The 13,776-nt window shown below is 40.6% G+C and overlaps 1 protein-coding gene across 19 annotated transcripts in view; it reads left to right on the top strand.

Moving 5' to 3' along the window:
* The window catches only part of SULF2 (sulfatase 2), a 163,606-nt gene that overhangs the window by 121,870 nt on the left and 27,960 nt on the right, over positions 1–13,776 (top strand). For 18 of the 19 annotated variants that reach the window (XR_008734083.1, XM_055721682.1, XM_055721674.1 and 15 more), the window contains 5 exons: positions 4,138–4,288; positions 6,134–6,309; positions 9,383–9,511; positions 10,468–10,524; positions 11,227–11,356. Coding sequence is in view for 18 of the 19 variants with exons in the window: in XM_055721682.1 (XP_055577657.1) it covers positions 4,138–4,288; positions 6,134–6,309; positions 9,383–9,511; positions 10,468–10,524; positions 11,227–11,356 (643 nt within the window). In the remaining variant the exon portion in view is untranslated. Of the gene's footprint in view, positions 1–4,137; positions 4,289–6,133; positions 6,310–9,382; positions 9,512–10,467; positions 10,529–11,226; positions 11,357–13,776 lie in introns of those variants that run through there. The other variant, XM_055721688.1, reaches the window with a different exon arrangement.

Genomic DNA, 13,776 nt, shown 5'->3' with positions numbered 1-13,776 from the left:
TGTAAAGCACTGTTTTATTTGGAGCAGGGGGATCAAAATCTGGGTTTTGGGCTGTAATCTCTTCAAGGGAAGAAACTTTTATCTCCCTGTCCTTATATATAAACTATATTGTTTTATGGGGATTACCAAAATCATATTGCATGCAGAACTTACCACTCCTATTTCATATATGGAAAGAAAGGAAATACAGGCCTGCAACACCAAATTAGACAAGGTGTTCCTGAACGAGCTGGTGTTGGTATTTCTGTATGTGACCCGGTAAAATGTCTTGAACGGGTCCCAACAGCAGTATCACCCAGTTCCTGCGTTAATGTCTTTGTAAGCTCCATGATGAGCCTGGTTTGTGGCACAGAGACGTTTCACAGGTACAGCCCAGTAATGCTCCGTTACAGGCATCTCCTTGCATGCTGGTGAAATGAGTGTTCTCCCAAATCACCTTTTGGCACAACTGAAAACATTCCAGTATTCTTCTGATTACTGCCTTCATGCCTTCAGTGACATTCAACATTTGTAACTTTCTTCCTATGTGCACTTTTGGGTTTTTTTAAGGGGCATTCTGTTTTATTTTGGATTTGTGAAGGAACTGGGAACTAATGGAAATAATAATGAATTGGTAGCCAAAGCTGCTAAGGACTAGTCCAAAGTCCAGCGAGCTTTTTCCCTTTATTTAAAATAGTCTGAGGGAAAAAGCCTACTTTGTTCTATTGTCTTGCTGTTGCATAAGTTAGAATTATATATTTCAGTATTTTGTGCTGTGCTACCAAAGAGAATCTCTGGCCTACATCTACAGCAATACAGTATTTCATGTTTGTTTGCCATCTTATGCTCATTTATTTTCTTTGAAATGAAAATTACAGAAACGCCAGCTGAACAACTTCTCATAGCTTATACCCAGTACTGACCTCAGTCTTATTAAAAGTTCCTTTGGAAGGCATTCGTATCTCAGAGATGATAATCATTTATCAAGCAACATTCTGTAGCAGTTTAATTATGCTAGTCGATTGAAAAACAGTAGAAGGATTTGAGGAAGGCCAGCTATTAAAAATACAAACTATACCTATTTTTCTTTTGCTTGTAGTTTAAATCTTACTTTTTGCACAAACTAGGTTTATCTTCCTGATTATAACGTAGTTACATAAAACTATTTTTAATTGTAGGTGCTTTTCTTACAGTGATAATAATTACACAGGAAGTGTCACTCTGTGGAAACAGGTTTTGTTTGTAAAGAAACAAATTATCTCGGTAGATTAAGGAACTGTTTTTCTTTTGGATACAAACATAAAACAGGGGTTTATGTACATCCTGTGCAAAGAAAGTGCCAATCTTATTCTAAATAATTTTCTGGGCACTACATAACAATTACCTGTAAGGGTTTTCACTGGGCTGGGTTTAAGATTAAATGTAAACATGCAGAACATGCATCATTCCCTTACTGTATGTACAAATCGGTTCTCTACTTTCTGGGTTTTTCCCCCTGTGTCTGCATTCCAGGGAATCCCTCAGTGACAGATAAATCTGTCAATGACAAAGGGGTGTAGGCAGTTCTCGCTGTTCTGTTGCCATGTGGGTACGGCAGGGAAGGATCAGAACACAGGCGGAACACTTCTTATGAATTGCCCTAAAGCAGTAAACAATACCCTGAACACAGTCTTTGCCTAGTCCCAGAGTCAGAAGTCAGTGCACCATGTGGCACGTCTGTGCCTCTTGTGGCAGTGCTGACTGACTCTGCACGCGGATTCTCGAGCGATGTCCACGAGGCAGAGCGAAGGAAGGTGTGGCTGTAGTGCTTACACGGGCTGACATACATGCAGCGTTGTGTAGTGATGCTAATAGCAGCTACGAGTTAGCGGGGTGGATTTTAGCATAGACTGAGGATCAGAGGACTTCTTTGCTTGGGAACTCGGATACGCACTTCTGTTGCCAATTTATGGTGGTGTTCTCTTGTTTCTATTGTTATATATACTATTACATTACTACTACTTCTGTTATTACACACATATATACATATTCCATCTTGTTCTATAGAGCTCCTTTTCGTGTGCTTCTGCAGTCTTTTCTTGTTGAAATATTCACGTCAACCAGCATCCACATAGCAAATCCCTAGGCTACATGGCTGGTTTTCCTTTTTTACTGCCTATACAGATAGCTGCAGTGAGTGCAACAGCTGGGCAGTTTAACAGTGATCAGAAATGTTATTTCTATAGAAGGTATGTTTTGCCACCCATCTTTTCCAAGGTCAGATGCAATCAGACTATGATTTATCTTCTGAGTACATTCGAAGAGGTTATCTTAACTAACTTCTAGGAATGTTGTATTTGTGTATTTTTCCCATAAGACAGACAAATCTGTTAAGTGTAAGAGGGTTACATTTGTAGTAATCAAAGAAAATCACGGGCTTTGCTTGGATTAAACAGCGGGAGGTTTCAAATCAGTCAGGAAATCACAAAGTAAGCTGAAAAGGAGTTTGCCAAGCATTTTTGATTCATTCTGGGCATCACATAGCAACAGTTTCCATAACTGTCAGCATTTTCAAAGGAGCAATGTCATTATTTCAGCCACAATAACATTCTGAAATTCAAGAGGCTATTAACAATACAGAGAGAATAAACACGGGCCCTTTCCTCCCTATATGAAGAAGCCTCCATCTGCCGCCTACGCACATTTTTCAGATAGCATCTAACAAAGGCTTTCGGCATAAAACATTTAACTGGCAGATTATTAATTTCATATTTATATTAAAACTCTTTAAGACTCTCTGTTGTTTTCAAAGATATGTTAGATACACAGTATTTCCAGGAGAACTTTCAACTTATGTTACTGTTGTTTATCTTAATAACTTATCCTGCTGTGCTGTTCCATACACAAAAACAACGGTAGATATTTGCCAAATAGGAGATGGAATTTACCAGGATATTGTGTGTTGGGAAGAAAAAAATAACTGAATATTTGCTATTTTCTCCTGTATTACTGTCTCACCCTCTTGACTTGCACGTTTGCATAGACTAAGTTTATTGCTTTAAATGAAAAAAGGAAGCCTCAAAAATTAGGAAAAGTAATTTTTATTATTTTAGACACTGCAGGTGATGTGTCTGAGCTTGGGGTATGAAGAGAATTGACAAAGGTTCTCAATCTTAAGTAATAACAAACTTTTCAGGAATAGATATAGCAGGTAAAAATAGTATTTCTGGCAAACGTAAGCTGTAATACAGTTCTCTAGAGAGCTGGTGATGCAGAGTCAACATCATGGTAATGATACAGCAAAATAAATCTTCTGTTTAGCTCCAGCTAACCTAGAGCAATATAATTATGCACAGAAAAGCAATCTCGAGAACTGCCAGCAACGTGAAATTACAGACAAGTAGTGATATTTCTCCTCACTGCTTTAATGGTGGCCCAGGGTCATGAGAACCTGGAGGGGCAGTGAGATTCCAGGAGGACATTTCGAATCCAGCTCTTGGGGTTTTGCAGGGACTTTAGTTAAAGTTTCTGATGATCACAGAGGTGGCTGGAAAGCATCTGCAAGATACACCCCTGTTTCCCTTCATCCCAGCTTTTCTCGGCAGGTCTTTAAAATCGGGCTGTGGATCCGCTTCTGCTTGCCATGAGCTCTCTGCAGTTTGGTACCACTAGGCAGGGTGCTTGTGCTCCTCTGGGTGCATGGGTGTGAAAGGATTCAAGTAGCCGATGATGTTGAGTTCAGAAAAGCTGTTAAAAACATACTAGAAGCTTTTCAGCAAGTTCTGTAGTTACTGTTAAACAGCTTGCACAAGCCATAATACGTGATGCTAATGTGGGCAGAGTGAAAGCAAAGCAATTGCATGAGTAGGAACTCTGTAGTACATGCTTCATCCAGATCATACTTGTGGGGTTAGATTTCTGAGGCTAGTCTCTTGGCCTTGAAATGTATCCATGTTAGTCTGAAGACATTGCAAAAACCATGTATACAGTTGTTTTCATTCTCACATCTTTCATATAGAACATAAAAGTGTAAGACTTTTTCCAAAGCAAATCTAGTATTTTCTTGTGCACCTCAGAGACTAAGTCCTATAGCGTGGATCAAACAGAAATTGTTGGTATACATTACTATGGCTTTTTTCTACACTGCTAAAACGTTCCGGTGTTCTCTCTGTTCCTTAGCACTCCCAGTTATAACTACGCTCCAAACCCAGACAAGCACTGGATAATGAGGTATACAGGTCCCATGAAACCTATACACATGGAGTTCACTAACATGCTACAGAGGAAGCGCCTTCAAACACTCATGTCTGTGGATGACTCGATGGAGATGGTAAGATTAGTAGTCACTTTTTTTTTGGCTAAACAGGTGCTTGTTTCTTGAGTTAAGCTCCAAGCTGTGCTGTATATGAAGATAAGGAGGAAAGAAGGAGGAGGACTGCATCGGTTTTTTAATAGTGTGTAATCCTCTCAGCTCTGAGGATTTTGTCTCTCTATTCAATATATAAGGATCCTCATCTCCTAAAGACAGGCACCATGAGATGGGTGGTGTAAGCGAGCTGATTTGTTGCCACAGTGCCGCTACTATTTCAGAGCAATATGAAAGAGAGGAGAATCACCTGAAAAAATATACTTCATACTTCATAAAATCTAAAAATGTGTCATCTGATAGTGAAAAGTCATCCCACGACCTGTGGGAAATAACTGCATAACTGTGGGCATGTTTTGATCCTGTAACACTGAATTTCTGAGAGAACAACAGTAGCAGCAAAAAGTGGTGCTACAGGAATCCTAACTGGAATAATCCTATGATAAACCAGGGCCAGGGTGTTGAATGTTAAAAGTAAATAAATATGCCAGTAGATTATTATTTTTTTTAATTAAGTCTGCATTATGTAACAATGAAATCTCTTAGTGCAAGCTGGTATCTTGAACAGAAACGTTTGAATTAGCTAAAAGCTACTCTGGAAAAGAATGGGTTTCCAGTTGTAAGAAGGCAGATTTAAAGGTGTTGCAATTTACTGCTTATCTCTTGGCATTCTTATTCAAAAGAAGCAGAACACAAAATAAGAGGAGTCCTGTAAGGCAAAGATGAGATTATCTGGATGGCACTGCATCAACTTGTTAGTAATGTCTTAAAATTACTGATCCAGTCAAGTATAATCTCTGCTTCATATTAATGAACCTGTTTAGATGGATCAGATACCAGCATTAGGGGAGACTGGCGATTTTACTACACTATTTTGATTTTCTATTTAGTAAAACGGTTTCACTCTGGGTGATTCACTGCAGGTAAAATCAGTTGGGTTGGTTTTTTAGTTGTAATCATTAAGCCTGATGTTTTCTACTGAATTATATGCATCTAATAGTTTTTCAAAACTTACAAGAAACCCCAACAAAAGCAAACAAAGGACCCAAAGAAGAACCAACTCCCCAAACCAAACCAACAACAAAAATGTTTGTTTTCTTCTGTGATGATGTGTTCTGGTTCTGTGTGAGGCACTGAAGTGGTGCCCTACCACCTTGTACCTTTGCAAGTGAAGATGTCACATAAAAATTGATCTTTGGTGCTCCGGCTGGTACGTTTCACATAAAGATTCTATGTAAATCCATAGGAGCAACCACAAACAGAGTTAAAGCTCCTCTTAATTCTCCACAGTGAGAGAATATGACTGAGTGATACTTATCTGGAAGAGATTTTGCAAATATTCTGCATAATGGGGAGTCATTTGTCTGAAAGCAAGATCGTTGAAGGTTGCTTAAATAAGTGTGAGATTGAAAATACTATCATTTTATTAAAATTGCTGTGGGAAAAATATAACTGTGGAGAGAAGATTTCAAAAATGCTTATCACCTTGAAACTTTTATCTGTGACAGTATGTATTTGGTACTGTCTTGACAGCTCTCATGCAAAATACTGAACCCAAACACTTTTCAGAATGTGGCGTGCTGATGTGTTTACCTTAAAACAGGAAACAGAAGGTTGCCTTGTAATAGCTGCAATATACAGTTAGTAAAATTATTATGGAGTATTCGGAATGGTTCATTGTGGAAACTCACTGCCATCCTGAACTGTTGGTATTTATTTGTATATACACATATGCAGAAAATTATATACAGTATTCTACATGTAGCACTTCTGGGAATTAATTCCGTATTTTGTTTTGCTTTTTTTCAGATTTACAATACGTTGGTTGAAACAGGTGAACTGGACAACACGTATATAATATACACAGCAGACCATGGTTATCATATTGGCCAGTTTGGGCTGGTGAAAGGGAAGTCCATGCCATATGAGTTTGATATCAGAGTTCCTTTCTATGTCCGAGGTCCAAATGTGGAGGCTGGGTCCTTGTAAGTTCTTGGCTGTTGTGTGTGTGTGTATGTAGTGTATCCTTTATGTTCACATCCCTGCTCGTACGGACCTGGCATCCAAACGGAGGCACGAAGTTCTGCCCATCCTGACTGACTCCTCTCGTCTTTGGCAGGGGAGCGTGGCTAGTCAGGAGGCAGAGCTGGTAGCATGTGCTGGTGTAACATAATCAAGGTGTTGTGCCGTGGCCTTTTTGCTTGCGTAGGTGTGCAGCACAAGCCACTACACTGCTCTGGATGCAGTTGAAAAAGCTTCTTTGAAATATGCCCAGTCTAGGAAGTGCTTATTTGCCTCCTTTTGAGGGGTGCAAATAATACACATAAATATGACATTTTCAAGGTGAAAAATATATTGCGTAATGTTCACTGCCCCAGTAGATAATTATTGCTGAACATTAAAGTGGAGTCATTTGTTTCAGTTTATGAAGAAGAATGTATGTAATAGTTCATATGTTATCATCCACAAAAAATTCTCTTTGGTTCATCCTTTGAGATTACATGGTTAGGGCTGTTTGCCGGATGCACGCAAGCATGCAGAATATGACTGTTAATTAAAATGGTAGCTTTGATCAGCTAGGAAATTATGTAAATACACTTTCTAAGCAATTATTTCAATAGCAAATATTTGCACTTAAGTAATGATTTTGGACAGAGTGCCATAATTTGCTGCCTTTTATTTATATCAGTGTGCATGTTTTAGCATAATTAGCACACACAAAGTCTTCCACACACCATTTTTTTTCTTTCCTGCAGAGGAACAGATCTAGTGTGTAATACGGTAGCAAATAGTTATAAAAAAATCTCATTCCATTTGCTGGTTAAATTCACTGATTCACATTATCAGTAGGCACAAAAATGTTAAACTCTGTCGGTAATTGCACTGTGTGTCTAATTTATTTACAGCACTTATGCATGTGTAATAAACAATATTACTTCTCTAAAGAGCAGGGGAGGGATTCCTCAGGTGGATTTAAACATCACCTCAGTACGGAAAGAGGTTTGTCTGCAGCAGCACAGAATTTCAAGTGAGCTGGAATGGCCTTCTAAGGACATTCTGTCTTCCCCTTTGACTGCAGCTTTTGGTCTTAAGGGAGAAGCAATGCTGCTATGGCCCGAGTGGACTGAGATGGTTTTTCTGCAACGTGCCATGCTAGAGACCAGCCACCCCGCCTGTTCTAGCTCAAGGATCTTTACACCCAGAGATATGTAAAAACTGTGAAACCTTCCCACTGAATTTTATTTTGCAGTGGCTTCTGAAGATGAAAAAGTACTTCTTTTAGAATCAGAGGAGTCAGCCTGGCAGAGTCTAACAGAACAGAGCCCATCGCAGTACAACAAATAGGAAGAATAGGATGAAATACCTTGGAGGGGGAGTATATATCAGATAATAAATTGATCCTCCCTTTCAGCCTGATTTTCTTTAAACGGTGGAACTTCAATCATCCATGTTTTGTGTGAACCTTATGTTTTTCCTGCAGAGTAATTGTCATGACTCCCTTTTGATACCAACGAAGATTTAATAGCAGTCACTGTAGCAAGTCATTACTAAGCTCTCATTTCTATTATCAAATATGCTACACCATAATTATTAGTAATTAAAATCAAATTAGGTACATCAATTTAATTCATCATCCATGCTCTTGTCAGTGCCTGTTTGCTCGCTCGCTCAAAAATGTAGCAGTTTTTAAATGGTGTCTCATTAATTAGTGTGAATTTAGCAGCTTTCTTCTCTCCTGTATTTTGAGCTAGAATTCTGCGCTGACACGTAGAGCAGCCCATCTGGTCCTATCCTTCCTTTGTGCCCGCAGATCATAGCACAGCGATTCTTTATGTTCAGTGCTATAGAAGACTGCGTCTATAGCAGTGTGCTCACTTTCTTTTTTTCCCCCCTGCTTTTAAGAGGTTATCTTCCTTGATTATTTTTTTCAAGAAATGAGGAAAAGAAATAGTACACAGCTGATAAACAGTAGGTATATATGTAATATTGTGAGTAATTACACAACACTGTCATAGACATAGTTGAAAGAAGTTTGTGAGCTTCCACATCAACTGAAGACATTTCTGCAAAACCAGACCCACAGTAAAACCAGGTCACGTGTTTAGAAAATGTGGCTGTTCATTTAGCTACAGACTGCTGGGCTGTGCAGCTAGATGCTCTGATCCATGAACTTCCTCATATTGAGCTGTGGCAGCTCAAGGGATCTGGGGATAGGGGCTGTCTGTGCTACTCAGGAGTTGATGCCAATGTTTTAACCAAATTTGAAGTCACTTTGAGTTCAGATATTGTCTGGTAACTGTGGGGACTGAGGAGCGTATGCCTGACTCTGCGAAGTAACAGGGCATGGCTGTTTCTGAGTGTTTGCAGAATGGGTAACCGTGCACTTTGGGAAGATTGGTATTATTTCAATTAAAGCTTTTACTTTATTTTCTCTCTCTCTTTTCTTTCTTTTTTTCTCCATAACTGCTTTCTCTTTGCTTTTTCTTTCCTGATCCCTTTCCTTTTCTTGTTTCGCACTCTACACTGTAGTGTCTAGCAATGTGTTTCCCCTCATGTTCTGTTCAGAGCATGCTTGCTGTGGTATGAGCTGAGGTACTTCTTTCTGTACCGTATCTTGAAACAGATAAAGCATGTGCTACCTGCCAAATCTACTTTTTAATAAAGTCATCAGCATATTTGGCAGACACTTTGATTCTGTAAGATACCCAAGGAGTTTTTCTAATGCTTTCTCATGTTTTGAAAGACTTTTGAACCCTCTTTTGCAATAATTAACTAGCTTTGCCTTATGAACTACTTTGCTTTCTCAAAAACGATCTGTTCTAAAGTTTTAAATTTTCATATTAGTCACTCTTATGCAGAGTTATCTATCTTTAGGTTATGCAACTTATCTATCTTCTACATTTTAATTCCCTTCACGGAAAGGAGTTGGATTGTGTCCTCTTCTTGGCAGATGTCACAAACTAACTCTTTTCAAATCCCTGGTCTCTGTGGAAGAGCTGGAGTTGCTTGCTATCATTGCATAGACTTTAAACCAGGTTCTCATAAATGTTTTTTCAGGAATCCTCACATCGTGTTGAATATTGATCTTGCGCCTACAATTCTAGATATTGCTGGATTGGATATTCCATCTGATATGGATGGTAAATCCATTCTAAAGCTTCTGGACTCTGAGAGACCAGTAAATAGGTAAGAAATGCAAATGTGTGTGTAAAAACATGTGTTTACAGGAGACTGAGCAAGTATTCAGCAACATGCAGCAAATTTAAAGGAAAATGTAATAAAATTACCATCCATATGAATACATAATTCACTGGAAAGTCTAGAGACTATTTGGCAATAAGTGACTGACTGACTTATTTTCATTTTGTCAGGTTCATATACTAGCTGCATGGCATATAGGGTATCTGGGTATACTAAGTGTTATCTGTGTAGCAGTGAGAGGGCTAACATGAAGGTCTTTAGCTATATGAGTTATAGATTTGAAATGTCTCTGTGGCATCATTTGTAGCAAAGCATTTCATATTGAATAAATTGTAGAATAATTGAGTTGAAGAGGTTGCTTGTGTATCAGACTATAATATAAGGACAGGCAGGCACTCAGAATTGCACAGTTATTGTTTAAGACCTTTTGTCAATACTTTCATTGGAAAAAGACTGAGAAAGAGAATTAGGCTGGAGGCTTGCTAGAGAAAATCAGCAGAAAAAGGGAAGAAGGTGATTTGCTTTACAAGTAGTTGGGTGGAGGGAGAGGGGGAAAGGAGCAGCTGCTTTAGAATAGGATACTTTGTGGGTACTGTGCAGGTTAAGAGCCCAGAGTGGAGTCAGGAAATCCTGATTTAATTTGCGATCCTTTCTGATTGAGGACAATTCAGATAATCCGCTGTGCCTTAAACATGCTTACGTTGAAATAGTTTTACTGTGTGAATCTGTTGATTTTGTCCCTGTGAGAACAGATCTGTCCTGTGTTTGTGCATGATTTGCACTGGAGAGGCACATGTGCCTGTTCCGTAAAGCACGATGTCCCCTTATGCAGTGTGATGTGTAATGCTGCTTCTCTGACTAGGGGTGGGAGAGAAAACTGGGGCATAAATTCATTACTGGTTTTGGGGGAACTGCTTCTTCCTCTCCTTGTTTCCTCCTAGGTTCCATTTAAAGAAAAAGATGAAGGTGTGGAGAGACTCGTTCCTAGTGGAAAGAGGGTAAGGAAAGTGTTAATCACAAAGCCCAGCCTTTTTTAAATAGAAGGATACTGAATAGCTAAAGCCAAAGCAGCGCTCTACCACAGGCCATTTAGCTGTGCCAGCAGGGACACGGCTGGAGTATGCCTAATGGCAGTGATTGTGTGATAGGAAGGAATGTATGGCCTTTGCCTACAGCCTGCATAAATGTGCTGGTGGGGTGGGGGAGGGGGAGTTTTACTTGGATTGAGAGATGGAAAGGCATCCCATTTTTCTTTCAGCTGCTGCCCCCCACCCTCCTGCTTGTATCGTGGGGGTATGAATAATTCTTCCTCTCTGCATGTTCATCTGCTGGCCATTCCCTCTGTGCCTCTGCCTTCGTACTTAACACGGGGCATGAAGGGTTTGCAGTGTGCAGCCCTGTGGGGTGAGGAGGATATGGTCTCTTTATATTGACTGTTATTGCCTGCCAATCGTACATGAAACACGCTGTCTTGGTGTTGTATGTTTTTATATGCTTCCTGAGAGCATATGAATAACTTGTGTGTTACCAGAGATGATGATAATCACTAGTTTTTACTGGAGTGTTAAGTTTTGGGCACCAGTGCTGCTGTGGACTTGACAGGTACCCTACTCCTCTGAGCCTTTTCAGCAAACCGTACGTATATCTTGGAATTAATATTAATACAAAAATAAGTCTTCCTTTTTTCTTTTCTTTTCCAGTAAACTGCTGCATAAGAGGGAAAATGAGAAGGTAGATGCCCAAGAAGAAAACTTTCTACCCAAATACCAGCGTGTGAAAGATCTCTGTCAGCGAGCTGAGTATCAAACAGCTTGTGAACAGCTTGGCCAGGTAAGGCGTTGTACCCCTGGCTGGAAGTAAGCAGTTGTAGTTGGGCTAAGCTTAACACCTTAACGGTGACAATGTCCTTCAACTAGTCGTCAATGCCAGCTGATAAATCAAACGGCTCACTCTGTGGCCTTTGCTCAAAACCGTGCTACAGAATTTAAGAGATTGACTGTCAGTCAGGAAATTGCTGATTCAAGTGCCTCTGTATCGATTCCTGAATACTCTTAAGAGAACTGCCTAGGCTGTTGTGACATTTTGTTCCCCACATATTACGTGGTTTGGGATTCATTAGTGATGAGAAACTACAACGAGCGTAACAGATTGGCCTCCTCCAAATACATACAGCTTGCTTTGCTTTGAATTCTTAATTTAACTCATTTTGTTGTTTGGAATTATGTACAATAACAGGAAACTAACATTCTGTGAACTCAGTATATCTCTTAACAAAAATACACTCTGGAAACACACGTGTAGTTATGGCTACCGGCACTCTGTGTGTACGGGCACAGAGCTCACCGACTGTCATCTGTCTCGTTACATAACTGCTCTGGGCAGAGACAGAAGTATGTTCACTTTAGATCTAAGTTATGTAAAAGAATCACAGAATCACTTAGGTTGGGAAAGACCTTTGAGATCGTCAAGTCTAACCATTAACCCAGGACTGCCAAGTCCATCACCAAACCATGTCCCTAAGTGCCGCATCTCTGTGGGTTTTAAACACGTCCAGGAATGGTGGACCTCCACCACCTCCCTGGGCAGCCTGCGCCAAAGCTGGACAACCTTTTGGTGAAGAAATTTTTCCTAATACCCAACCTAAACCTCCCCTGGTGCGACCTGAGGCAGTTTCTTCTTGTCCCATCGCTTGTTACCTGGGAGCAGAGACCAACCCCCCTGCCTGCAGCCCCTGTCAGGCGGTTGTAGGGAGCGATAAGGTCCCCCCCGAGCCCCCTCCTCTCCAGGCTGAGCTGCCCCAGCCGCCCCCCATCAGACTGGTGCCCCGGCCCCTTCCCCAGCCCCGTTTCCATCTCTGGACACGCTCCAGCCCCTCCACGTCCCTCCCGCAGCGAGGGGCCCAGAGCCGGACACGGGACTCGCAGTGCAGCCTCACCAGTGCCGAGCACAGCGGGACGATCGCCGCCCTGGTCCTGCTGGCCACACTGCTGGGGACACCAGCCAGGCTGCTGTTGGCCTCTTGGCCACCTGGGCACACTGGGGGCTCCTGCCTGTAGTTCAGCGCACCTGTGAAATGAGTCCGTTGCTCCTTAGGTGTTCGGATCCAATTTATATGTGTAAGCATTTTCCAGATGCCGTTTTCCTCCTGTGGCTTCTTTGTCACATTTTGCATACAGAGAGGTTACAACGTCCTGTTCTTCCTAAAAATACTGAACTTAAAGAAGTAGTTTGTGCAGTAGTTTATTGTCTTCAGATGTCTTGAGCTGAAATTTCAATGGGTGGGAGCAAGCTGTTGTTTTTTGAATTTGCAGTTGTCTTTGAGAAACTGGGGGAAAAGTCATTGTTTCTGCTACATCGTCCAGTAAGTAGTTTGGGGAAACACAGTTTTTCCATCAGTATTTTCCCTTTGAGAGATCTTTCAACTTCTTCCTTTTGTCTTCATCTTCCCAATTATTTTGAACGTTGTTGTAAGAACAGAGGGGAAGAGAAACTTTCCAAGTCCGTGTTGTCACTGAAACTGTCTCTTTGCATAAGGTAACTCAGCTACATTCAGGCTTTCTTACACTAATTACCACATGTCTCAGTTATGGAAGAAAGGGGGAAGGCTCTGTATTGTCTACACGCATTCACAGGCTTATGTTTTCTTCCATGGATAATAAAATATCTTTGACATCTGTAAGAAGTAGGCATAAAATGTCAACTCCGTACTCTGAATTGCCAATAAGTTCTGAAGTGAAGGTGTGCTAATAAGAGATGCATGTGCTGCATCCTCATTGTCAAGAGACAGAGGAGAAGAATTGTTTTGAACAATTCAGTCAGATGTAATTGGAAGTGATAGGATGAAATTGAGCAAAAAAGAAATTTAAGTTGGACATCAGGAAAAATTGCTTAACAATCAAGTCAATTAGAGCCTGGGAAGGGCTCTCAAGGGAGTCTCAATCCATCTAACCCCTGCTCTAGAGAATATGTCCTAGCAGTCTGTCTAGACAGCAGGAATAGTGGGAGATGAATGTGCTTATTTGAGGATAAATTGTGTCTAAATATGGGTGCACCCAAAAGTCTTTTCAGAGTGAAGCAAGACTAACTTCTCAAATGGCAAATGGGTGTTGTCTGTTTGCTGGTGCTGTTCACAGCTCTGCATAATAAGTAGAATGAGCCCAAATGAATAACATACCGCTGCCTTGGGGTAGTTTATGATGTACAGATACAGTGGTTATTATAGCAAATGTCTCCTGATCCTGCAGGACACT

The sequence above is a fragment of the Falco cherrug genome, chromosome 10 (assembly GCF_023634085.1).
Source record: "Falco cherrug isolate bFalChe1 chromosome 10, bFalChe1.pri, whole genome shotgun sequence".
NCBI classification, from domain to species: Eukaryota; Metazoa; Chordata; class Aves; order Falconiformes; family Falconidae; genus Falco; species Falco cherrug.
The sequence above is the reverse complement of the archived record's forward strand: the minus strand, read 5'-3'. Positions and strand labels throughout refer to the sequence as shown.